Source organism: Fistularia commersonii, chromosome 16, assembly GCF_037954325.1.
Source record: "Fistularia commersonii isolate RoL2024-O1a breed Wild chromosome 16, RoL_Fcom_v1.0, whole genome shotgun sequence".
Lineage (NCBI taxonomy): Eukaryota > Metazoa > Chordata > Actinopteri > Syngnathiformes > Fistulariidae > Fistularia > Fistularia commersonii.
Window position 1 is genome coordinate 17969019 of NC_141299.1, and position 22474 is coordinate 17991492.

A 22474-nucleotide genomic window follows, 5' to 3' on the forward strand; every position below is an offset into this window, starting at 1 on the left:
AGGAATTTATTCATAGCAATAGAGAAAATATCGCTAAAAACAAACAGACAAACAAATAAACAAAAAAGGCAAAACATTTGCGCAACGTAAGACACATAAGATGTGAGAAGTCGACACACAGCAACGCCGTCTGAGCTCCGGTCTCCATTAAATCCCACTGATTCTTCTTGAAATCCACAAAGTATCACCGTCTACGTATGAAGACAAACATGACGGCGCCGCTCAGAAAACATTCAAGCTTTGCTGAGAAGAAAATTCAATGTCTCAGTATCGTGACTGCTAATAGGAATAAACAAAGATGTCCAAAAGCAAAGAACGGATTCTTATGGCTTCTCAAATCTACCATGAGAAAAAGTACACAGTTGTCCACGATAGATATATAAATTGCTATATAAAGACATTTAAACATTCATTTCTGACACCTCTGGAAGAGACGTTTCAACAGGAGTTGAATTAATATAAATCTCCATAAAACAGTGAAACCTCTTGCAGAGACAGGCAGTTAAAAACCCTCAAAAAATTGAATGTTTTGTAAAATAAATCTTTATAAGTTCATCTCGCACAACATGGAATTCAAGAGATAAAAAACTATTTCAGGGATTAAACGCAGGCCAGTACTTGCACATCTCGTGTTGTAATACCACTTTATACCACAGGAGGCTCGGAGGACGTCACGCTAGAGGCTTGGCTCTGAGCGCCGCCGGGTGTTTAAGCTCCTCACCAGTTCCCTCACACACACACACACACACACACACACACACACACACACACACCACACTGACAGGGATTTACATTGAACCCTCTCTCCGCTCATGCTAGTTTCTCCAGGATGCAGAGGGACTTTGAAAAGAGTAGCGTGTCCAAATACGCCAGGATTGTCATTTGCAAAGATGCTACAGTATCCACACGTGCCCACGTGTAGAAAGTACAGCTTAAATTACAGAAATGGGTTCATTTACTATCATGTTTTAATCAATTTCAGCTTGATAAGTATTCGTCCCATTCAGCAAAGAACCGAGACCGCAACGGTGGCGTCGGGTATCAAGGAATGCCGCGCGCATCGTTCGGTAAACACAAAGTCATTCGGCAAAACCAGCTCCTAATAGACTTCAGAAGTCTTATTTTTTGGTGCAGTCTCTGGTCCTCTTCTAGAAACCTCTGTGAAGTTTATAGGAAACACCCATATTAACAGATTTCAACTTGAGACGAAGCCAACCGTGGATTCAAAGAAGAGTGAAGGGTTCATCATTAACGGTGAGGGAAACAAGGATTATTCTATAAACCCCAGCAAAGCACAGGAAACATCCAACACTCCACTCCCAATTATACCCTCTGCCGTCAATACTTGGTGATACTTGAGGGAAAGAAGAACGCCGATGATCCGTCGTTTATCTATGTTTGAATTCTTATAATCATATGGGCTCGGTGTTTGCAGCCACGGTGCTACCAGACGTCATCGAAGAATCCAGAAGTCCATTATCACCCAAACATTTTACAGGTAAATAGCTACAACAACTCCCAGGATTCACGCGGCAGAGTGGGCGGCCGGCGGGAGATCTTTACTCCAGCCAAAAGAAGAAAAGCACAAGAGTCGCATCCACACCGTGTTTGCTTGGAAGACCGAGGTCCATTTCCGCAGCAATTAGCGTTTCCACCCTCGGCAAGACGGTGAGTGCGGCCGGTTTGCACGTTCTCGCGCTTTCACGCGGGTTCTCCGGTCTCCTCACGTGGTCCAAAAACATGCGTGAGGTTTCACTGGAGATGCTGACTCGCCCAGACGTGTGAATGGTTGTTTGTCACTTCCTGCCCCGTGATGGACTAGCAGCGAGTCAAGGGAAAAGGCTTGGACATTAGGGTGAACATAATGAATGGTTTTCACTTTTGGGGCCGTCCTCCAGGTGTCCGTCTCTGCTTGGGTCGATCCCGTCCTTCATGACCACACGCCACCTCAAGGCACAGCTATTCATTTCGTGCGCTACAAACAAGAAGCTTCTGGTTCCGTGTCTCCGCTTGATGGAGTTATTTTCACAACGCCGCCGAGGCTTCGGGCTTTATTATGGCTCATCATCCGGTTCAACGGATCAAACTGGCGCCGAGCCGTCCGCGGTCGCCGCGCGCCGGCTTCCATATTCACCTTTGTTTTTGGTCCCCGCCGTCCGACCGGCGTCCCGGTTAGGTTTGCGCGGCGGTTGCGGGTCGGACCTGGGCGGGGTCGCACGCGGCTTTGGTGTTGTCGTGTTGGGCCTTGGCCGTCTCGGGACGTGTTTTGGAGTCTTTCTTCGGCGCCGGAGGGGTTGCCGGCTCCCAGAGGAGGAACTCGTGCAGGAGAGTGTTGACGGCCTCGGGGCATTCCATCATGACCATGTGACTTCCGTCTTCCAGGACCTTCAGGAAGGCCATCAGGAGGATCTGGCGAAGAGCAAACGACAGCAAAATCACCGGGAAGGTCCGCGTTTGTGCCGAGGCCACATCAAAGTTGTGTACTAAAAGGTAATTGCGATTATCGCCGGCCTTTCCAGATTTAAACACCTGGGAAATTTCTCCTCACCAAGGTCTGGCTTGGAGGTCCTCCTGAGGAGGATGTTCAGGGTGTTTGGCATCTTATAAATGTAACTCCAAGTCAGTCACAGTTGTGTGAAATCAAACTGTCCACTTAGGAAGCGACACGGACTTGTTTTAAGGACGTTACGTCAACGTTGGATCAGCCTGGAGTGTGTTTTTACATTTGGAGTCCAGATCTCAATGGGTTCATACATTTGATTTCCAGTGATCATTTTGGTGGGATTTTGTTGTCGGCACATTAAAATATGTAAACGACAAAGTATTTCATAAGAATGTTTCACATCTAGGATGTGTTACGTTACTGTTCCCTTTATTTTTTCACCATTATAGTTTTTTTTACTGTCCTACTTCAGTAGTCAGCAGAAATGAGTAACATGCAAAAAACCTGAACCCTCTACATTAACATAAAGGAATTAGAACTTTAAACAGTTTAAAAATGGCACTCTTCTTTTAAATAAGTGTCTGATTGTTATTGCACTATTTTTCCTGACTGTTTTTTAAAACCTGATATTTGGTTCGTCCAGTATCTGTACTATTTATCTTGCACTCACGGTCTCTGGGGCCGAGAGTCGGGGTTCACCAGGACCGGTTGCAGGTGGATCACGGGGCCACATAAGGAGACGTACCGTTATTCACCGTCTCGTTCACACATCTGGGCAATTTGGCATCTCGGATCAACCTGCTGCCCGCTTTGGACTTTGGGAGGAAACCGGAGGAACCCAAACAGAAAGGCTGAGAACCCTCCTCCCCAAAAGCGTAAGAAAAGATGGTCTCGAACTTAGAAGCGGAGTTCAAGCACACTTCAAGTGACCATAAATAATGGGATTTTTCTGTCCTCGCAGCGGTTTCGGGCCGGATCGGTTTCCGTCGTCCGACTCATGATACGACAAACGCGAAGGTATGAGCGTTCCCCGCCTGGGCGGCCTACCTCCGCCATCCGCTGGTCCTCCTCCACGGGGACGAACTTGTCGTGCATGCCGTGAACCAGCAGGACGGGCACGGTGAGCTCGGCGTGGTAGACCTCGTCGCCCTCGGGCCAGTACTGACCGCTCATCATGGCGCGCAGCACGAACGAGGACACGTTGAAGGCGTTGTTCTCCCGCAGCAGCTGTTTCTCTTTCGCGCCCTGGCGGGCAAAACCGGCCCTGCGGGCGGCAGCGAAGAGGGAACACGTAGGCTACATTTAGACGACCCGCGATTGCCGTTATGAAGACGCGGACGCGTATGAAACATAACAAAAGATTAGCACAGAGAGTTCACAGGTTCAGGCGTTTCGTTTGTCCTACTTGAGGAAGCTCCAGGCGAGCAGCGGCGACAGGCAGCGGAGCACACAGGTGGGCAGGTTGAAGATGGAGCAGAGGCTGGGCTCCAGAGCCGTGGGACCTCCTCCGTTGATCATGACCATCTTGTGGATCTGGTCCGGATACTCGTGAGCCAGGAAAGTGCAGAACGACACGCTGCGCGAGCAGGACGAGATCCAGGTTACAAAACTTCGACCCGGTGCGTCGCCATGCTTCCCGGTCTGGACCGCGCTCTTTAAAATGATCTACAGGATCATTCCCAACAAGCAGACTCTCTCAAACAGCCGTGAAGCCGAGGAACCCGGACAGATCCGAGCTGAATGCGTGCGGCCTTCACTTCCTGCCTCGACCGATCATTTTACTGCCATTATTTGTGGTGGATTTGCATTGGGAAATGACAAAATAAGACCTAAAGTAGCGTATTTTTCGGACTATGAGGCACACTTAAAATGCTTACATTTTCTCAAAAATCGTCCGTGCGCATTATGTTTGAATTCTTGTCATTTTAGATAACTTACACACTAACTTCAGGTGTCCGCCATCGCTGGCTACCATCAACCAATCAGAGAGCGGTACGTAGTAAGCTTATCTCCGGTACGTATTGTGCTGCAACACAATATTACTGTACAGTCATGGACAAAAATTTTGAGAATGACACTTTCACAAAGTCTGTTCCTTCAGGCTTTTTAGGTGTTTGCCAGATGTTTCTATGGTTGTGTCATTTATGGGGACCCCCAAAATGGCAAAAGAGACACGAGACACACAGAATTGAAACTCAAGGCTATCAGTGACGCAGTAGGTGATGGGAATAAAGCAGCCGCCGAAGAATTCAACATGAATCGATCGATGGTGCGCAAGTGGAAGAAGCAAGCAGAGGAACTGGGTCATGTAAAGACCACAGAGTTTCCCAGGGAACAAAACAAGACGTCCACAGTTAGAGGACAACGTTGAACCGCGGGTTATTGAACCAGTGGATGAGTTGGATAAAGTTCGACGAAACCGTTTTGCTTGGCTCTATATACCTTACGTTTTATCATCATAAGGTATTTAGTACAATATTGGCATTTTTACTATTGTTGTCGTTAGACATTTGGTCCGTGCGTTGCTTAAAGTGACATTTTTTTCTAAGCTAACAGCCAAGAATTAGCTCAAGGATGTTTTGTTCCTGGGTTAAATGGTCTTTTTACAAAGAAGTTACATCTATTCACCCGTAAGAATGCCCGATGAGGATGTTCCTCCCGCGAGCGTATCTCTTGAAGATGAGTCGTACGTCCTCCGCCAGGGCGTAGAAGGTGTAAGCCGCCGCTATCTGCGGGGCGGAGCTGGCGCCGTGGCCGGCCAGGTCCGGGGCGATCACCTCGTAGCCCAGCCGAGAAAAGAAGTCCAGCTGACTCCCCCAGATATCCAGGGAGCCGCCGACGCCGTGGATGAAGAAAATGGCCACGTCGGGATGCGTCCCCCTGCAGGCGGAGATCCTCCTCTCGCAGTCGATGACCACGGTGCGTTTGGGCTTCCGCCGGCGTCTGGGCTGCGACGCTTCGGGGTTTCCGGCGGCGGCGGCGGCGGGCGTCTCTCCGCCCGCTCCCGTCTCCGCCGTTTGTTCGTCCGCGGCGGCGCCGGCGTCCATCCTGGCCTCGGGGAGGCCGAGGGGCGGCGAGGCCGAGCCGCAGTCCGCCATCTCCACCTCCACGGAGCAGTTGGCTTCCGCCTCTCCGTTGCGGCAGGGTTTCAGCTCGGCGGTGGCTCTGTCCCCCAGGTTCTCGATGAACAGCTGCCCGTTGCGATACACCGTGATCTTCCTCTTGCAGCTGACGCTGCCGCCCTGCTCCGCCGGCTCCTCCGACACCAGCCGGTCGGGGATTATATGTCGGACTCGCAGCACCCGGCCCGGCTTCACCTCGATGAATTCATAACCGTCCGAGGGTTCGGAGGTTTCCACGGGAACCACGATGTTGGCCGACTTGGAGGTGAGGCAGCAGAGCAGGCCTTCCATGAAGCCGGTCAGCATGGCTGCCAGGCTGGAGGGAGTCAATGCGGGAGAGGAGATATTCAACGGAGGAACGCCGGAATCATGAATATGACATTTACGAGCGAGATAGCTTTTCGAATGGAAGATCGTAGCGCCGCTGTTTCCGTAGACGGCAGCGCTCAAACATACATCTGCATCATCTACAAATGTAATATTTCGAACTTGATTATGTCTCCTAACATAGGTGTTCATATCGGATAAAACAGCGCAGCAATACATCGTATAAATTGAAGTACTTTGGTATTTCACACCAAGTCCATCAGCTCCGGGGATGAACCCACCTTCTGAAGTAAAGCTCATTTCTTTTTTTTTTTCTTTTTCGACACTTGAATGAATAACAATAACACAAGTGTGTGTTTTTTTTTAAACCTCTCCCGAGGTCAAGTTATGTCCTCGGGCGCCGACGCCACCCATGCAGGCAGCGTTGATGGCCAGGCGGGGAACGTCCGCACGTCTCCGCCGGTGGCTTTATCCCTCCCTCCTGTCGCTCTGCTCCCGAATCCAGGGGATTATACTTTCTAAGTCCACAACAACCCGATCTGTCTACCTCCTCCTCTCCCGGTGAAAACACCGACCCCGTACGGCGAGCGTCCGCCGCCACGCCACGTCTTTCGCTTCACTCGCAGCCCCGTCGGACGCCGCTTTCATCCGGGGATTACTGGCACAATGGAGCCGAGCCATCCTGCTACGCTGGCGATTCACATGCCCGTTCTGCTTATACGTGCACATCCGCGCAAAGAGCAGAGCGGCGCGGAGGCCGGGGGTGATACTTCCTGTTGTGTCCATCTTACTCTGCGCCGGTTAAATCTTCCACGACGACACGCCATGTCTGGCCGTGGCCCGAAAACGCCACATTCAGAAGCGCTTTTCTCACGGTGTTATATCACAATGTCGATGTCATTTTACGGACATGACATTTCAGCATCTTTTTTTTAATGTCTTCAAAAACATTTTCTGATCATTTCTTGCTTCCTAAATAGGATTATTCTTTGTTTATTTTATCTTATTTTTATTTCTTGCTGACTCTTTAAGATCGTACTTTATTGATCCCGTTGAGGAAATTCAAAGTTTTGATGTTATTTGTTTTTTTATTTTTCAGGTTTCAGCTGATTTCTCGACTATTTTCAGCCGCCTCCTTTTTGATAAGCATTTTTTTCAGCTCATTTCTTTTCCGCATCTTGACACCACACGATGAGTTTATTCTGAAGGTTATTCCTCGCTGACCTTTAGACTATTTTTACTCATGTCTATGGCGATAACTTACCTACTTATTTATGTGTTTATTAATCTTCTATTTACGTTGATAAACCGTCTATCGTTATTTAGACAGTAGAAATACATTCCGCTATTTTCAGCGAGAGGAATAATTCATGGTCTGATGCCGCAGGTAACTGACATTGAGTGAAAGCTCTTGATATTATATTTATAATATTCCTATCGTGATCTGCCTCGAAGCCAAGTGTCGATTCAACGGTAGCATAAACTAAAAAATGCCCTTGAGAAACACCTGCTCAATGGTGGTGCTGATGTTTCAAGTAACATTTTAGCAGAGAGATGATCCCACCGTGTGTTTCTATTAGTCACTTTTCTGTTTGGTCACATGAAAACCATGTTGAAAAATAAGAACGGTTAGAAATGACTCCAGCCCTCGGCTGCTGACAAATATATGAAATATTGGAAAGCGGCTGCATTCGTGGAAACTTTAGCTCCTGTCCTCAGATGCTGAATCTCAATTCCTCTTAACTTACACAAATTTCGAGCCTACTTTGCCAAGACGCATGCAGGACTACGGCGGGAATAAGAGAATCCTGCAGAGTAAACATTAAGTTCACATCCGCAGAGGCCGCTGAGGCCATGAGGCGATACCTCCGAGCTGATGGACGGCAGCAAGGAAAATACAGGCTAATATAAATATACAGCTAATGAATTGGTTGGTTCGTTAAGAGTGGAGCAAAAAAAACATGTCTTTTCTGACCCTCACTCACTCAGGACCTCCTGATTAACAATCTTTACTCTGGATGTTGTTGAAGAGCAGTGAAGACAGACGAGTCTGCAGGACATAAACACTCCACGTGTCCACTGAAGAGTTGGCTGCACTCTGGCTGGCTGATAAACCCATACACATTTTATACCTTGCTATAATACGATCATGGATTGTTACAATATTAAAAAGGGAATTTAAGATGACACCTGCCATTCGTGGTTATGTGGTGAAAATTTCAATTTATTGTTGTAGGTTTTTTTTTTCTGAACCAGTTTTGCATTAATCTGAAAATATTCTTTATTTTTTTCTTTCTGCAAATTCATCTAATCTGTAAAATCCATGAGATGCTACATAAAATTGAAAAGAAAATATTTGTAAAATCTGCAAAAAAAAAAAAAAATATATACATATACATATACATATAAAATAGTTACCAGGAAATGACCTGCAAAACACCAGACTTTTTTTTCATCAAAACACTGCAGAAAAGCTGAGATATATTTATCTTGCTTTCAATATTTGAGTAAGTCTTTAGACTGAAATTTAAATAACGTAGTCAATTTGTATGAACATAACAAGTGATCAGATATCAATATTAATTACTGAAAACAGTTTCTGATTATTGCGATATTACTCCACGTCGCTCAGCCCTTCGTGCATGTTTCATCGCTTGCACACACACACACACACACACACACACACACACACACACACACACACACACACACACACACACACACACACACACACACACGGAGTTTCCTGCAATATAGTCCCACCAAGAGGAACCCAAAGCGCACAAAGTGCACGGGGTTCTGCTGTTGTTCTGTGCGTGTTTTTCCGCACACTTCGACACTCAGACGCCACCTTCACTGAGCACTAACCCCTTTTCAGCCAGCTCTCGCTGTGCTGAACAAATAAATCCAAAAAGAAATACTGCTATGAATACTGATACTGATATACTGGCAGTAAAAAAAAGACGTACCTTTATATTTCCAACAATGAGAGTAAAATGTGATCAGGTTTTTCTCGAGGCATCGAGGAAGACGGACTCCTATAATCTGTTGTGGCCAATCCAATAATCTAATCTGTCCCCTGCCCCGTCCTCCACACGCCCACGGCGCCACAGGCTCCCGGTATCTGCATGTTTGCGTCGCGATGCCGATGACGAACCGGAGCTCGTCCGGTTGCAGGGCGCTGTGAGCGGACCGGTGGGTGACCTGCTGCCGGGGGCGGGGGACGGAGGTGCCCCCTGCTGCTTCTGCTGCAGCTCCTGCAGCTCCTGCAGCTCCTGCAGCTCCTGCAGCTCCTGCAGCTCCTGCAGCTCCTGCAGCTCCTGCAGCTCCTGCACCCTGACACCCGGGATTTTGATCGGGGGATTCACACCGAAAATATATCTGCAAAATATATCTTAAACCTGGTCTAGTTTAAAAGGTGCTGGGAGACGACATGTTATATTTGTGCAGAGGATTAAGTAATTGATGTTGAAGCTATGCAAGGAGTGGGAAATAATCTTGTCGATTTATTCATGTTTTTCTGTTATTCCAGAGCAAACGGTATCATTTATATGCACTGGCCTATTACTTGACATTATTCGGCATCTCATTTGAATCCATACTTTACAACCATATTTTTATGCACTGTCTAATGACAGCGCTTGCTTTGCATCTGTTGATTTTTTTTTAGGAACCAGACCTAAAAAGGTCAGATTTGCCTTAGTAAATACAAAAGGCATATTCATATATTCGACAATTGTCAGTGACAGGGGGACACTTATTAATGTCATTATGATTACTACTGCTATCATGACTTTTGCCTGTTATAACTATTCATGTTATTATTGTGTTGTATAAAAAAGACTCCAGGCATACTTTGCATCTTGAAACTAGCTCAACAAATGTGTTTTTTTTTTCTTTGTTATTTTCCAGCGATTTCTGTGGGAAGTGAGTGCAGAACATGCGGTGGAGAACACTTCCATACAACACGATTACTGGAACTTAAACGCGAAACACTGTTTATATGAAGATCGAGTGAACGGATGACAACGTTGACCTTTAAAATAATGCACATTGACAGAACCGGGCTACATTTATTAGTTTTGAAGGGTTTTGTTTGCTATTTCAGCATGAAACAACCAACAACATAAACAAACATTTCATATGAAGCTATTTATGTCGGTTTTCGAGTCAATGTCAAGGCAACTCCGAAACCGCCTACTGATTGGCTGCTCGGTCATATGGGTGATCAGGTGGTACAAAAAATAGACCAATCGGTGTATCCGGGGGGAGTGGCTTCGAGCGCATCGCCACAATCATGCTAGCTTGATAAGTCCGCCGGCGTTGCTAGTTTTGCTAACTCATGCAATGTCAATTGGATCCACTTGCGCGCTAACAATCTTTTCAACACCGGCCGGAATCTAGAATGGAAGCGGCTATTTAAATAAAAACATCGCTATTTTCTATGGCAAGAGCCGCTCGGTAGGCTAGTCTGTCGGCCGACAATCCCTCCCGTTAGCTAGCGTGGCTAACCGTTACAGCGTCCCCCTGCCTGCCGCCCCGAGCAGCGTAGCAGACACCGAGTCGAGCTCTCCCGTCGGCGTTGGAGGATTTCTGCCACTAACATGGACAAGGTACCGAAGCAGTAACGCGTCTCCGGCGCGGCGGCCGCGACCCCCCGCCTGTGCCGGAGCGGCGCCGAGGGGAACCTACACGGTAGCCGTTAGCATCTTCCGCCCCAGCGGCGCGGCGTTCATTCACAGAGGCCGAGCCGGCAACCCCTCCGTGCCGCTCGGCTGTCATCCGAGACGCCTCGGCTCGGCGGACCGCTCCGGTCCCGGGGGTTGAAGGGGGCAGCGGCGGTGAGGCGGTGCGGCCGCGGGCCGGTTAGCATCCACCGCTCGGGTCGAGGCGGGGGAGGGAGACGCCCAGCCCCGGCTCGGGTCGGACCGGGAGAGAGGTGGAAAACAAAGATGCTAATAGATGCATCTGCCGTTGGAAGATCACGTCTGATAAGACATGCTGTTTGCTTTAATTGCACATAGTGTGTCCTCCCTTTCGAGGGCTGTTGACACATTCATTGACGATTTTTGTGTTTTGTTATGTTTGTATTACATGTTATGCTGTGCAAAACAAACAGACGCTAGAGGACATCTATGTCGTGTCCCCGGGATTGAAGGTTTCATTTGTGGATGTTTGTTTATGATTGGATTTTAGAATTCCAACTATACAATCACTTAAATCATCTGACATGAAACGTTGTATACACACAGATACCAGTAGTGATCAAAGTAATTCAAACACTACAGTTTGAAACCCTTACGTTTGTCCTCAAGATGTTAATATTGATCTGTTTTCTGAATTGCCCTTTAACATCACAAAGTGGTCAGTACTTCCACCTGACAGCGGGAGCTCCCTGTGTTCTCCCCGTGTCTGCATTGGTTCTCCAGCCTCCCACAAGACCAAAAACATACAGAAGGTTATTGGGAACCATAAATTCCCCATATGATTGAATTAGAGAGTGAAATGGTTGTAGGTCCAGGCTCAAACATCACCACGGCTGTGGGATAAGCATCATAGAAAATGAAGGAATGAATGGTTTCCCACCTTTCCCACTAAGTATGACACTGTCAGAGACACAACAATCACAATGCATAAAGTTAAATGCATGTCTGTATCTTGAAGGCTGTATCAGATTGAGCTTGTTTCTTGTCAGAGCAGCTGTGAAATATCTGCGCGCCTGGGCTTAAAATGCATATGCTGAAGGTACCATTGATTTTACAAAGTGGTGTCAGAACAGCTGTAGCGTAGCTGGAAGGGTCGCTCTCTGAGCCGCCGCTTCAGCCTCAGACACTGGTCAGTTTGGTAAAAAGCGGAGTCACGGTTTGACGTCGGTTTGAATTCAGGACGCAGACGGTTAACTGGAGGCGGTCTGCGAGGACTGACACCATCCTTCACTCTCTCCCCAGGCTGATTTCTTGAAAGGACTTCCTGTATACAATAAGAGCAACTTCAGCAGGTTTCACGCGGACTCCGTGTGTAAAGCGTCTGTAAGTAGACTGTAATAATTCATCGCATCGGCCCTTTTTACCTGCAACTAAAGATCTGTACGCTTAGCAAGACTAACCAGCCAAGGTGGCGTAACACCTCTCACCTTCCTCTCTTACAGAACAGGAGGCCCTCTGTTTACCTCCCAACGCGGGAATATCCTTCTGAACAGAGTAAGTACCAGTAATGATGACAAGTATATTCATAAGGGATCGGAAAGTTCTGCGTTCTAAGATTTCTCCGAGGCGTTTTGTGTGTAACGTGCATTTCCCCTGCAGTTATTGTAACAGAGAAAACCAACATCCTCCTGCGTTACCTCCACCAGCAGTGGGACAAAAAGGTGAGCGTTCGCAGCTCCGCGCAACCTTTTCCCAAAACAAGTCGCGAGCCCGGCGCTCGAGTTGTCGATCTTCACCTTTGGTGCGGCGGCGCTGACGCTCTCCATGGTTTGTGTCAAACAGAATGCTGCAAAGAAAAGGGAACAGGAACAAGGGGAGGGTGACAGCCCGGCACCCCCGAGGAAGATCGCCAGGACAGACAGCCAAGAGATGAATGAGGACTCATAAGTGCATGTGTGTATGTCTGTGTGTGTGTGTGTGTATGCGCGCGCGCGTGTGTGTTGTTTTGTTTTTTTTGTCGTTTTTATTTTGTGTGTACAGGGCATAGCCAATATAAACAATGAACAGAAGGGGTAAACCCACCTGAACAAAGACTTTGAGCCGTTCTGCACCGCGGCAGGATGCTGCCCCGCCACCATCGGGGACATTTCTGTCAACAAAGCAGCGTGTTTTTTTGTTTGTTTGTTTTTTTTTCTGTTTGTTACTTTTTTGGCGTAGAGCTCGCGTACACGGGGTTGGATGTGGGCGGGTGGGTGCGGGATGAATATCGTGAAGATTAATGAACGTAAAAACGAGAGAGGAAAGTCTGACTCCCAACATTTTCTCCCTGAATGTCAGTCGCTGACCCCCGAGGAAAGTAAAGAGCCATTACTGAGGCGGTCCGGCGCTCTATTGGCTGTATCCTGTGTTTGTTTGTATGCATGCTGAGCCGTGTGTGTACCGTGTGTCGTACTGTACATGTGAGCCGAGCGACGCGTCGAAACGCCTCGGCGAAAGACTTGACCAGTCAAGTCCCGAACCATTCTCGTGTGATTTCTTTTTTTTATTTTTATTTTTTAATCTATTGTTCATGTACGGCAACGCGCTTCCTGCCAGCCACAGTGCCCTCCCCTCTCAGTGTCACTGCCCACTCTGCAACCACACGGGGGCATCGTAACGTTTCTCCACGCCGTCTGGTTCTGCTCGATCAAGAATACACTGTGAAGAACAGCACAAAGTAGAAGCAACTCTTCCAGACTCGCCCTTAGACGTGTGTGTGTGTGTGTGTGTGTGTGTGTTTGTGTAAGAATATGCGTATCTCCCCTCTGTTCGGGAACTCGCGCTCCCGTAGGATGAATCTCCCTCGGCGTTCCCGGGAAGTACTTTCACCGCCCGAACTCTCGCTGAGACTCACACTTACTGTCCTTCGGCGTGTTCCGTTCCAGCGGAATCGGTCGAGTTTTTAAAGAAGCGCTTAAACGTTTGGCTTAAATATCGACACAGTTTAGCGACGGCAAATGTAAACTAACGTTTGGGAAAAGGGAAGAAAAAAAAATAACACAAGACCGCACGTGTAAATAAAGCCAGTGCCAGAATTAGCTCATCAGATGGAGAGTTTTTTTTTTCTTTTTTTGTAAAATAACCCGTACAAAAGGACAGAATTCAAAAGCGGCCCGGCGGGGCGGCCTCGGTGCCGAGCGCAATCATCTCGCCTTGCATGTCCACATCCTCACGTCACTCTTCTGGACCAGTAATAAAACCCTAGGGGTTCGTGCTCGTGGTTGTATCGTGTGCGGCTGTCAAATCTATTAGTATTAGAGGCCTTACAACCTGTTGTCGTGGTTTGGACCTTTGGTTTTTTTTTTTTCGTTCCCAGCTCAGTTCTGGGATGGATTCTCTTCTTTTTAATTTCGTCCCGAGCTTGTCGGAAGAGCCGGAGTAGCTGAACAGGGCCGGGGGGAGGGGGTCGCAAGGGGAATAATGTATTCTGCCACTAAATGCACAAGAAGCATGCACAGAGGAGTGCAGTCGCCATCCTGCCTTGTTCCTGAGGTTCAGTTTGTATCGTAGTCCTACCGTACAACACTGGATGAAGCTTTTTGTTTCTTTTAATTTCATTTTTTTTTTTTTTAATGTTCTTATCACTGCCCAGCAGAGTCACAGCGAAGCCTCCTGTCCTTTAACTATGCTGCAGTGTGGGTTGACAGCGTGGTCAGTCATCTTCTGATCCACAGTGTAAATAACCCCGTCTGTTTTGGAAGCGCGGCGCCGCGCCACGCCACGCCACGCTTCTGCTCAGACTGTTCAGCGCCACCCGAAGCCTTTGCCCCATTCCACGTGTGTTCGGTCAGATGTGTTCCTTTGAGCTTTGCCGAAATAAAACTGGACTGAAACTCTCTGTTTTTTGTTACTTTAAGCCTGATAAATATCTATCAAAGTCAGCTTAGTGTCAGTTTTTTTTCCCCCAACTCACTCCAATTAGTTACTACGCTACCTCACTTTGCCACTTTGCTCCTGTATATATGAGATTTTTTTCAAAGATTATACTTTTCCATAGCAAAGTTTATTTCTTTTTATGTTTACATGTATTTTTCAAAACCCGAAACTTATAAATAGATGTCATGTGAATGTGGAGAGGAGCAGCAGTTTTCTGTACAGTTCAGTTCCTCCGACAGCAGCGTGACGGTCGCAGGTGAGAAACTGGAGTGAATTTAAAGGTCTGGAAAAGGATGTGGGATATAATGCATCAGCAGCACAATGGATTCTGCAAAGTGCAAAATTGTGCGGTATACATATACACTGTTACATATAGAGACAAAACATTCATTCTGTCATTCGCACATCGTGTTGACGAACAATAATTCACCCTCTCATTCATACGTCTCACAGAGACACACAGGTGCTGGAGGCGGCGTGGCGTCCAAATGTTGTTGAGCAGGATACCGAACCCCTAAATGTCTGCTCGTGGTTCATCTGTGATGCGAGTAAATGCAGAGAAAACCATTTCCTGCAAGGATTAAATCAAATTGAAAAAATTGGCCCTCTCATTCACATGTTAATCATTCCCTGTCATATTGATGCATCTGGACCATTGAGGCTCTCCAGTGCTGCATGTTTTTGGTCTGTGTGAGGAACCTGGAGGAACCCCGAGCAGACATGGCGAGGAGATGGAGGCTCCACACTGTGGAAACACAACCAGGGACCTTTTAGCTGTGAGACCAAAAAAACATGGCCTGAATTTCAAGAAAAACAGGCAAGTATAAGCAACTCAGATCGGGAACCCGATAATAAAATGAAAAAAAAAAAAAACTGATTAGATCAGGTTGAATTAATTAGATGAATTTTGTTTTGTGATTTCTTAGAAATGTAATATTTAAATCTTTATCTTCCGGTGAACGCTTAGCCCTAGAGGTTGTTTGTGGACGCGAAAAAGACAGACAGAAGAAGCAAGATGGCGACAAGTGAGCTGTTTTGAAATAGTTTTTATTAACTATTTTTTCAGGTCTTACAAAAATATGACAAAATAAATTAAAAGAAATAAATAGTCCGATTTCCAAGGAATTTTTCTTTGAAAAGATTTTTTTTTTTGTACACTGGAAGAGCATATGAAGTTCAGTAAGTGAGGCTTCCATGAAGGTCTTATCTTAAACGCTGAGGTCAGGATCAAGTTTCAGACAAAGCGGCGGTGACAATCTCACCCGCTCGCATCCTCTCTCAGAATCGTAGGAAAGAGCACGATTAGCCGACCCGTCCGCCCGTCTCCTCCCTGTCGTCCGCGCAGAAACTTTAAAAGTCCTTAAGTTACTCGGCCCCCGGACGGTTCGTTTGCAGGCGCCGCTCGCCGGATCGTAAATTTGAGACGAGTCCGGGAGGAGCTGCGATCCGGCCACAGTGAGGCGCCACGGACAACAATCTGACGCCGCCGCCGCCGCCGGCTGCTGCTGCTGCTGCAAACCAAAAAAAAAAAAAAGCCAGGATGGAAGAAGCCGGCTCATGCTTTCAAAAGGTCTGCGAAAACTCTTTTCCCTGAAGAAAGGACGGCCTAAGAACATGCACCTTCTCCGCCTCACCCACGCTGCAGCCGCAGTCAAAGACGCTTTGACCTCTCGGCCTTTGTCACTTCACACGTCGTCACCGGTGACTTCCAACCGGCGCGAAGCCTCATCGGACAAAAGCAAAAAAAAAAATCAACGTCCTACTTCCTTATTGCGTTACGGTTCCGGATTCTCGGGAGTGAAAAGCAGCGGCGAATTTCAAAGCTTCCCCTCATAGCGGTTGAAGTCGGTGATGAATGAGCTCGGGGTGGACGGCTGCCTCCACACGGTGCATAGAATCCGCCTCTGGATGGTGCTGTGTGCATGTGTGTGTGTGTGTGTGTGTGTGTGTGTGAGGAAGTCAAGATTTATCACCTGCTACAGGTGAGTCTCCAACATCCCAGAGTTATTGCCTAAATCCTTGCCAGAGATGGAGGTGTGGAAATGCATAGTTAATGTCTGGCCTCTCAGCCTGGGCTTGAATCCGCTCTAAAAGCTGCACACTAGGGTTGCAATGGCGTCACATCACCGTTCCACGCTATTTCACCGAATTCTATTTATTATCCGACGCCGTGGCCGCTGAACCAATGTAAAGGGCTGGGTTGCTTTGTTCGGAAAAGATATTCGAGTTAAAAACATTTTACCGAGCGATTATCTGCTCCGTGAAGTGACTTCCTTTAAAAAAAAAAAAAAAATCTAAAAAATACAACCGGGAAAAAAACAAACTCTTTTTCCCTCCTGAAATGATTATCAAAATAGTTGCCTGTGTGCTTGTACTGTACGTTGCCACCCGGATAACCATCACTTATCCGTCGCAGGGGTTACCATGGCAACCAGTGCAACCCTACTGCACGCCGCTGTCCCGTGCCAGCAGCCGCAATCAAAGAAATCCAACAAATGTGAGCAGACAGCTTGTGTGTGTGTGTGTGTGTGTGTGTGTGTGTGTGAGGGGTGGGACAACGCAGCTTTTGCATAATGTTATGAGGCAGGCTGGCGTCGACCCTCGCTCTTTCTTTCTTTCTCTCTCTCTGCAGAGGGGATGCACTTCTACGTCGAGGGTTTCAGTGCAAAACGTCACATCTCTGAAAGTGAAGCTGGTGATAATCCGAGCGCGTGACGGCCAGAAACAAAAATCACAGAAGTTTTCCACGATCAAAAACACCGGCGTATATTGCTTTTGCATTTTTTTTTTTTTTCCTACTTCAGCATGAAACCGAGGGGGCCAGAGAATCCTTCAAGGTTAAAAAAAAATAACAAGAGTTACCCTACGAATCACTCGTGTTGTGACGGCTAAAAGAAAAAAAACAAAAATAAACGAATCACTCCGCGGACACACAGTCAGTGATCTTTCGCTTGAAAAGGCTTAAAAACGTCAGAAATGCAGCTCATGCATTTCTTAGGTATTGCAGACAGGGAGGGATTTGTATGTGTGTGTGTGTGTGTGTGTGTGTTATGAGGGGCTTACACCTTTTGAATAAAACCTGCTCTTCACCTCTCAGCGACCAGACGAAAAAGAAGGCAAGCCGACCCGAGCGCCTCCTCCTGGCGTCGGCCTCAGTTTGTCAAGTACCTGGTGGATGCGGCGGGAGGGTCGGAGCTTCTCCCCGGCCGAGAAGGAACCAAAGAACCGCCTCCGTTTCTCCCCCGGAGCTACTAGATTCTGGGGCCGGCCGGGTCGGCGTCCCCCGAATGCCCGTTCTCGGACCCGTCCCCTCCGGGCGAGGGGATCTCGTCCGGCACGCCGTTCAGGTCGGACCTGGAGGGTTGTCTCTCGGACGGCTGCGCGGACGCCCCCTCTCCGGATCTGGGGAGCGCGGTCCCGTTGGCGCACGTCCCCGCCTCCGATTTGCCAAAATTGAACAGCTTCCCAGGGTTGAAGGCTTTGCTGGGTGACTGAGAACGCTCCTGAGAGCTGCTACCTGATGATGAAGAGGATGATGATGAGGAGGTGGAGGAGGCGGCGGCGGCGGCGGCGGCGGTAGCGGACGCGCCGGCAGCGGCGGAGGTTGCGGCGCCTTCCTTCTTGTTCTCCGGCGACTTCAGGAACTTGAAGCTGAGGAAGCCGGGCAGCTTGGGCTCGCTGCCGGTGGGCGACTGCGGGGAACGGGCGCCGCCTGAGGAGAACTTGCTCTGAAGGGGAATGATCTGCTTCAGCTTCATCACGTTGTTATTCGCCAGCAGAGAGCTCGGCCTCTTGGGCTTGTCCGAGCCGCCGCCGCCGCCGCCTCCTCCTCCGCCGCCTCCTTGCCGGGATTTACCGGCGTGACTCTTGTCGTGGTGGTGATCCCCGGAGGAGTCGCCCTTGCTGTCGTCCCGCTCCCTCTCCCGGCGAGCCATGTGCTCCACCTGCCGCTGCCGCTCCTCCTCCTCCCGCTTCCTCCTCTGCAGCTGCTGGTAGTGCTGCTGCGCCTGACGCTCGTGCTTCTGCGGGGAGAAGAGGGTTCGGGCCGGTCAGTCGCCATCGCCAGAATCGGCGGCGAGACATCCCGACACGACACCCGGCGCCTCGGCTACCTTGAAGGCCTCCCTGCGCTGATAGTCCAGTTTGGCCATCTCCTCTTTGACCCAGGTGGGAATGTCGGGAATGGCCACGTGGATGATGTACTTCAGGAGGATGGCAAAGTGCTGCAAACACACAGGCGGCGCAGGAAGGAGAGGGTTGATTTAAATAAACACATAAACCGTACGGGCGGCGAACGCATCACGAGGTTTCTTTGACACCGGTTTTATTTTCCCTCCGACGAGCTTGACTTCTTTATCAGGCCAAGACAGAGCCGCGGGCCGGTTACCTTTTTCCAAATATAGTCGGCCACCGGAGGGGAGGAGGTCTACTCCTGACTTAGCGCCGACCTTGGCGGTGCGCCGCCCCGCTCGCTCTGCAAACCGTCCCGCTATCGATGGAAAGTGGAGCCGCACCGCCGGCGCTCTCCGTCCATCCAGAAGTCTAAGGTTTCACGCTGACAGTCAACACGCCTCTGGTGTTTCGGCGCTGCGTCTGGCGGCGGCAGCAGCGCTCGCTCCACTCCTGCCAGCTGGACCAACAGATTCTCATTTTTCAGGGGGGAAACCGCACAGGAACGCCGTCCTCTCTGGTTCCCCGTCCTCCCTCTTCTTCTTCTTCTTCTTCTTCTTCTTCTTCTTCTTCTTCTTCTTCTTCTTCTTCTTCCTCTTCTTTCAGCTTTTCCCTTCAGGTGTCGCCACAGCGAGTCCACCTTCTCCATCTAACCCTATTCTCTGGATCCTCCTCTCTCACACCAACTACCTTCATATCTTCTCTCACCGCGTCCATAAATCTTCTCTTTGGTCTTCCTCCAGACCTCCTGCCTGGCAGCTCCAATTCCAGCATCCGTCTACCAATATATTCTCTATCCCTCCTCTGTCCATGACCCAACCATCTCAGTCTGGCGTCTCTGACCTTCTCACCGAAACATCTAACATGTGCTGTTCCTCTGATGGACTCATTCCTGATCCTCTCCATCCTGGTCACTCCCAAAGAGAACCTCAGCATCTTCATCTCTGCAACCTCTAGTTCTGCCTGCTGTCTTTTTGTCATTGGAACAGTTTCTAGTCCAAACATCATCTCTGGTCTCACCACTGTCTCCTCCACCTTTCCTTTTATTCTGGCTGATGTTCTTCTATCTCTTGGTACCCCTGACACTTTTCTCCACCCATTCCAACCTGCTTGAACCCGTCTCTTCACCTCTTCTCCACACTCTCCTACGCTCTGGACTGTTGACCCTAAGTACTTGAAATCCTCCAACTTCTCGATCTCCACTCCCTGTAGCCTCACCGTTCCACCCGGGTCATTGACACAAATATTCTGTCTTGCTGCAGCTAAACTCCAGCGTATACCCCCACCTTTCTCGATGTTCCTCCTCCTGTTCCCTGCTCTCACAACAGACCACAATGTCATCTGTAAACATCAAGGTCCGTGGAGTTTCCTGTCATCCGTCAGCCTGTCCATCACCACTGCAAACAAGAAGGTGCTCAGAGGTGACCCCCGTAGAGTCCCACCTCCACCTTGATCTTCTCGGTCACACCGACAGCACATTCACCGCTGTTTCACAGCGAGCATACATGTCCTGCACCAGTCTCACGTACTTCTCTGCCACTCCAGACTTCCGCATACAGTACCAGAGTTCCTCTCTCTGCCCCCAGTCGTAAGCATATAACGGGTTTCAAATGCAATCTTTGGACATGAAATGCCGTTTATGGCTGAAAGCCAGCGCTCAGTGGCGGCTCGTCATTCGGAGGCAACTTTTTCAGCGATCAAGACACATTTGTTTATTTAAATCGGTTAATATGGAAACAGGGTTTCCAGTGTGCTTTCTGCTCGGATGCCAACATCCCTCCGAAGTCTCTCTAGGACTTTAATTAGATAAGCATTTTTTTCCTGGTCATTAAGGAAATGCTGGCGTGGAGAGAAACTGTTTTGTTTCTTTTGTTTTTTCCCCGAATCACCGCTCTCAGCACTTTGGACGGCCGTGAGAGGAACCAGCTGCAGTACCTCGAGGATGACGATGGAGATGATGGCCATCTCCGGGCTGAGCCATGGGAACAGACGCTGCAGCTGACCGCACTGACCAATCAGGTAGCAGTTGACGATGATCGCGATCAGACCCATGGCTTCCATCGCGGTCTGGGCGAGAGGAAATAAAATGCAGGTTTGGATTTGACAGTTGATGAAGTGAACTCACAGGGATGCGCCTGTCAAAAGGATACGGATCCGCTGACCTGCCACTGGCCGATGCTCTTGACCCTGAGACCGAAGGGCCTCTGCAGACCCGTGCAGAGCTTGAAGGCGTCGCTCCGGATCTCGATGATGTTGTTGATGAGCGCGCACATGGCCGCCAGCGGGAAGGCGGAGGAGAATAGCACCACGTAGCCGAACTGGACAAACATCTCTTGGTAGTCCTGGAAAGTGTCCTGCCAGAGGCGACACGTACTGTTACTCCGCAGGTCCACTTCAAGACCGGACACATCAGAAACAGGTGCATCTAGGTTGGGTTAGTTTGTTAGTTAGTCAGATAGGCGGGTAGGTTGTGTTAAGTACACGGCAGTTACGGGTTAAGTATGCACTTTGCAGGGTGAAACACACCTCAGGCACGTAGACAAGACACAAATGTAAAGGCGGGAGTTGGGATCCGGGGCTCGGAGTCTATGTTTATTTCCCTTCACCCCTCGGTTCTTTGGAGCCTGATGGAGCAGCAGGATGGAGTTCAGCCGGTGGCCACTTTGCTTGTCTGGAGTGGGTCCTGCCACTCAGACTCTCACAGATTCCACTCATCCCTTCCTGGCGGATCTTCATCTCCAAAGCAAGAGCCGTTATCTGTGTTTGATTCCTGAGTCCCCGACCGGGCTTCTTCCCACGTCGGTGTATGTTAGCCGCCATAGAATTCTGTCTGACTTTCCTTGCAAGTTCCTCCTTCCAGACTTCCATGCTTTGCATTTCCTCGCAGGTTCCTAGTTCCTGAGACTCCTGTGGCGTGACCCAAGAAACACCCGGACCCAGCACAGCCCTCGATTCATCTGCCTTGTAAAATAAAACCTCTTTCGATGCCTTACACCTAAGTGTCCTAGTGTTTGGGTCGGTACACCCTCCGGAATCATGACATTGGGTTCACGTTTGTCCGCGGTTCTTTTTCATTCAATCATTCGTTCGTTCATTCGTGATCTATAGAGCTTATCCTGCCAGTTAGGCTTTACCGGTTGAAATGCCATCAGTGATTATAACCGCTGGCTTTGCAAATCTGTGTGGTCTCCGTGAAGCGTTCGGCTGCTGTACCTCGTAGGTCTGCATGCAGCACTCTATCTCTGCCTGGGTGAGCGCGGCGCTCTCCTTCTCCTCGGGGGGGTCGATCCACGATTCCCTCTTGGCTCTGGGTTGGGGTCTCTCCACGCTCCTGCCTCTTCTTCTGTGCCGCAACGCCGCGCCGCTCTCGGCCCCGGAGGGCAGGGCGGCGGCGGCGGCGGCGCTCGTCCCCTCCGCCCCGCCGGCTCCTCCCCCGCCGGCCTCCTTCACGTCGTGGATCCCGTTGTCGTCGTCGTCGTCGCACATTTCGAAAACGGAGGCGGGGTCCATTCCTTTTTCCACCATGGTCGGGCTCCCTTCCTCCAGGAAGTCCAGCGGGGGGGCGCTGCAGGCCGGCCTCCTGTCCACCTGAACGCAAACCACCGATAAAACTCCCACTGACTTCAAAAGCATCATCGGGGTTGAAAGAAACGCCTGCATTGAAACCCAAAGCCCACACAGGCTCCCCCACCTTCTCTATGAAGCTGACTTTCCTCAGTTTCAAGCCGCAGTCGATGAGACTTTCCTCCTCCGTCTCGCCTTCGCTGAACCTCCCGCTGTCGGCCTCGTCCCGCTCGCCACCCTCCTCCTCGTCCGGCACGCCGCATCCCCCGTTCAGACACTTCTTCTCC

General features: G+C 49.3%; 3 protein-coding genes across 4 annotated transcripts in view; 1 reads left to right on the top strand and 2 right to left on the bottom strand.

Moving 5' to 3' along the window:
* Window positions 1-26: 26 nt before the first annotated feature.
* abhd8b (abhydrolase domain containing 8b) lies at window positions 27-8950 on the bottom strand. The gene is made up of 5 exons (XM_086162251.1): window positions 8862-8950; window positions 5072-5881; window positions 3849-4019; window positions 3491-3707; window positions 27-2409 (listed from the first exon to the last, which is right to left on the bottom strand). Exons 2-5 carry the CDS (start codon window positions 5869-5871, stop codon window positions 2173-2175), a joined length of 1425 nt encoding a protein of 474 aa, XP_086018377.1. The 5' UTR covers window positions 5872-5881; window positions 8862-8950; the 3' UTR covers window positions 27-2172.
* A 1210-nt stretch (window positions 8951-10160) lies between these two features.
* Window positions 10161-14410, top strand: dda1 (DET1 and DDB1 associated 1). The gene is made up of 5 exons (XM_086162094.1): window positions 10161-10505; window positions 11841-11921; window positions 12041-12092; window positions 12198-12259; window positions 12381-14410. The coding sequence occupies exons 1-5, from the start codon at window positions 10497-10499 to the stop codon at window positions 12483-12485; spliced, it is 309 nt and encodes a 102-aa protein (XP_086018220.1). The 5' UTR covers window positions 10161-10496; the 3' UTR covers window positions 12486-14410.
* Window positions 14411-15484: 1074 nt separating this feature from the next.
* Window positions 15485-22474, bottom strand: part of ano8b (anoctamin 8b) — a 49593-nt gene continuing 42603 nt past the window's right edge. For both annotated transcript variants that reach the window (XM_086161680.1, XM_086161679.1), the window contains 6 exons: window positions 22315-22474; window positions 21837-22211; window positions 20786-20977; window positions 20559-20690; window positions 18566-18676; window positions 15485-18475 (listed from right to left, as the gene is read on the bottom strand). In XM_086161680.1, coding sequence (XP_086017806.1) covers window positions 17705-18475; window positions 18566-18676; window positions 20559-20690; window positions 20786-20977; window positions 21837-22211; window positions 22315-22474 — 1741 coding nt within the window. In that variant the 3' untranslated portion in view covers window positions 15485-17704. The remainder of the gene's footprint in view (window positions 18476-18565; window positions 18677-20558; window positions 20691-20785; window positions 20978-21836; window positions 22212-22314) is intronic.

Excerpts from the sequence above, each read along its gene's own strand:
- abhd8b (XM_086162251.1), bottom strand. The coding sequence starts at position 5,871 with ATGCTGACCGGCTTCATGGAAGGCCTGCTCTGCTGCCTCACCTCCAAG. Across the intron at positions 4,020-5,071 it reads CTCATCGGGCATTCTTACGG|CGTGTCGTTCTGCACTTTCC; the intron begins GTGAATAGATGT and ends CTGCTCGCGCAG. Across the intron at positions 3,708-3,848 it reads CTCGCCTGGAGCTTCCTCAA|GGCCGGTTTTGCCCGCCAGG; the intron begins GTAGGACAAACG and ends TGCCGCCCGCAG.
- dda1 (XM_086162094.1), top strand. Across the intron at positions 11,922-12,040 it reads ACTCCGTGTGTAAAGCGTCT|AACAGGAGGCCCTCTGTTTA; the intron begins GTAAGTAGACTG and ends CCTCTCTTACAG. Across the intron at positions 12,260-12,380 it reads ACCAGCAGTGGGACAAAAAG|AATGCTGCAAAGAAAAGGGA; the intron begins GTGAGCGTTCGC and ends TGTGTCAAACAG.